This window comes from Crocuta crocuta, unplaced genomic scaffold, assembly GCF_008692635.1.
Source record: "Crocuta crocuta isolate KB4526 unplaced genomic scaffold, BGI_CrCroc_1.0 scaffold334, whole genome shotgun sequence".
NCBI lineage: Eukaryota > Metazoa > Chordata > Mammalia > Carnivora > Hyaenidae > Crocuta > Crocuta crocuta.
This window is the reverse complement of record NW_027533260.1, coordinates 3,150,651-3,153,688: the sequence shown is the minus strand read 5'-3', so window position 1 is coordinate 3,153,688 and position 3,038 is coordinate 3,150,651. Positions and strand designations below refer to the sequence as shown.

Sequence of the window (3,038 nt, the reverse complement as noted above, 5' to 3'; positions counted from 1 at the left end):
TCAGAAATTTTTTTAAAAAAACATAAATTGATAAAGTCTTGCGGTGAAGATAATGCGTTTATACTTCAGTTGACTGATAGAATTTCACAGGCAGAGGTCACACAATTTGCCACTCCAGGTAACCTGCACTGGAAAGTATGCACAAAAGCTGAGAAATCCACCTGAAGTGTCGTGTTTTGTTCCTATAACTGACCCTGCGATGCTGTGTGTGTGACAGTTCTCTACGTGGTTGCCACACACACAGCACCCACACGTTCAGGAATGTCACCGCGAAATACTCAAGTGGAAATCCACGCTTCTGGGGCAAGGTCAGAGCCAACATCAATTGACACATTTTGTTTTCTCANATGGCGTTCTAATTCCCAAACCACCCCCAGCGGGAAGAGGACAGTCTGCTTTATCTGTGGGACCCTGTGGCAGGCACTAGGGCTGTCCACATTCTGTCTCTCTCCTTCTACATGGACAGATTGCACTTCCCACCCATCTCAAGTTACACAGCAGCGGGGCACCCAGGTGGCTCAGTCGGTTAAGCATCCAACTCTGGGTCAGCGTATGTGTGAGTTCAAGCCCCGCATCGGGCTCTGTGCTGACGGCGCGGAGCCTGGAGTCTGCTTCGGATTCTGTGTCTCCCCCTCTCTGCCCCTGCCCCTCTCACACTCTGTCTCTCAAAAACTAATAGACACTAAAAACACTTTTTTTTTTGGAAGCTACACATCATGAGATGACCTGCTTGGGTCAATAAATGCAAGTCAAGTGACATGCGTCATATCCAGATGGAAGCCGTAAGAGCTTTTGTCAGCTTCACCAAGTTCTCAGTTTCCCAGTGCCAGAGAATTAGCAACACTTCGGCCTGCGTCACGAAGATGACATGGAGGAGGGCCCTTAGGGCACCCACAAAAGACCAGTAACACTACCAAGTAATAACGCTTTGTTGTATTAGACCACTGAAATCCTGGAGCTGTTTGTTACTGCAGCACAATCTGGCCTATGCTGACTGATACACCCCAGTTTTCAGTAGAGCTGGATGGGGGCAGTCTCAAAAATAAATAAATTAAATTAAAAAAAAAAAGGGAATGAATGAATCAATTGCAAGGAATAGGGACAAGGTCATACATCCCCCCCTGGGCCAGAGGTAAAGGCAGCAGCCATGTGTCAAGCTTGTCCCCCCACATATACACGTGTAACCGGGCTGGGCTGAAAGTCAGGCTCGGACCTTTATTTTCTAGGGGCGGAGCTCATGCGGACCCGGACATCTTTGCTCCAAGTCTTCCCCTGCAGCCCAGTATTGGGGGGGGTGCAGAGGAGGGCAGTACTGGGGGCTCTCAGGGAGGGCGAGGACCGAGAGGCTACAGAGACGGGGACATGAGGTACACGGAGAGCCCAGAAGGCAGCGACAAGAGAGGGAATTAGAAGATGAGAAGTGGGGAAGCAGAAACGGGAGGCGAGGAGCCAGCGGAGACGGGGGCAGAGATGGGAACACANGCTGCCCCATCACCTAGCACAGGGCAGGGGTCATGGCCACCGCAGAGAAAAGGAGGATCTGCGGGGAACCGACCTCCTACGGTGACCACAGGGAGGCCCCCCTGCTTGCTCAGCGGCACCAGGGCCACCTTCTGTCCCAGCTGACCCTCTGCTTCCCATGGGTCAGTCCATCCAATTCTCGGGTCAGCCCAGGAAGTCCCCGCGGCCCCCCATTCCATGGCCAGAGGGTCTCAGGCCCAGGAGTCCACCCACCAGGCTCCCAAATGATGGGGCCGGCTTCAAACCCGGGGCGGCCTGAGTCTTNGGCTACAGAGACGGGGACATGAGGTACACGGAGAGCCCAGAAGGCAGCGACAAGAGAGGGAATTAGAAGATGAGAAGTGGGGAAGCAGAAACGGGAGGCGAGGAGCCAGCGGAGACGGGGGCAGAGATGGGAACACAAGACACACACACACCGAATGGGAAGCCGAGACGACAGGAAGGGAAACGGGGGCTGGGAAGAGAAAGGGACCGGGAGACAGAGCTGAGGAGACGACGACGAGGAGCAGGTAGACATAGGGACGCGGGGAAGGGGAGGTGCAGCCGCACTCCCAGAGGGCTGGACCCGGGAGAGCTACAGGGAATCTCAGGGCAGAGCCTTGCAGGGAGCCCAGGGCGGGAGCAGGGGGCAGTGGGGAGAGCCTACTCTTTGCTGGTGCTGGAGCCCGGGCCGGTGCCGGAGGTCGGGACAGGGCTAGAGCCCTGGCCTCTGCTAGACCCCAGGCCTCCGCTCGACTCGGACCCGGTGCCTCTGCTCTCCGAACCCAAGGGGCTGTCGTGACCCCCGCTGGACCTCACGTATCCGGTGGACCCCAGGTAGCTGCTCGAGCTCGGGGTTCGGAAGGTCACGCGGCCCCCGGTTGAGCCCCGGCTGGATGCGGGCACCCCCACCGCGCTGGCAGAACCGTAGGTGACGTGGCCGGTGCTGGAGCCGGGCTCATCAAAGGTGACGCGGCCCATGCTGGAGGCGGCGGCGCGGCCTCCGCTGGACGCCAGGATGCCACTAGTCCTCTGGCTCAGGATGGAGCCGGGGACCCCGCTGGGGCTCCTGGCGGCCATCATGGGGGAGCCTGAGCTCACCCTCTGGGTCATGGAGAGGCTGGGGACGCTCGGGTCGCTGTCGACCTTCCTCATGCCCTCAGCTAATTCCTTTGCTTGCTGCTCCCGCGCCTCGAGCTGGGGGGGTGGGGGGCGAGGGGTTAGGGTCAGGGTCCTGCAAGGGGGCGGAGGGCCTGCCCCGAGCCCTGCGGCTGCCCCGTCCTCACCAACTTGGTCACGTGGCTGCGCAGCTCTTCCTTGCTCATCGGATAGTCCTCTTTGGGCTCGAAGCCTGGGGGGTCGTCCCTGAAGTGGGGGGGAAGGCAGGAAGGGGGGGCGCTCAGCCCCGCACGAGGCCAAGGGCTCCTCGTCGCTATACCCAGAGACCTTGACCGTGCTCCGGCCAGCCAGATGCCCTTGGCCCTTTCCGGGTCTCCCTGGAGCCAGCTGGGTCCTCAGCAGCCTCTATTCCTCTGGCA

The 3,038-nt window shown here is 58.8% G+C and overlaps 1 protein-coding gene across 1 annotated transcript in view; it reads right to left on the bottom strand.

Moving 5' to 3' along the window:
* Window positions 1–1,794: 1,794 nt before the first annotated feature.
* The window catches only part of ODAD1 (outer dynein arm docking complex subunit 1), a 23,623-nt gene continuing 22,379 nt past the window's right edge, over window positions 1,795–3,038 (bottom strand). The window contains exons 15-16 of the mRNA XM_077747313.1: window positions 2,787–2,975; window positions 1,795–2,697 (exon numbers count right to left, since the gene is read on the bottom strand). Of these exons, the coding sequence (XP_077603439.1) occupies window positions 2,164–2,697; window positions 2,787–2,975 (723 nt within the window). The 3' untranslated portion in view covers window positions 1,795–2,163. The remainder of the gene's footprint in view (window positions 2,698–2,786; window positions 2,976–3,038) is intronic.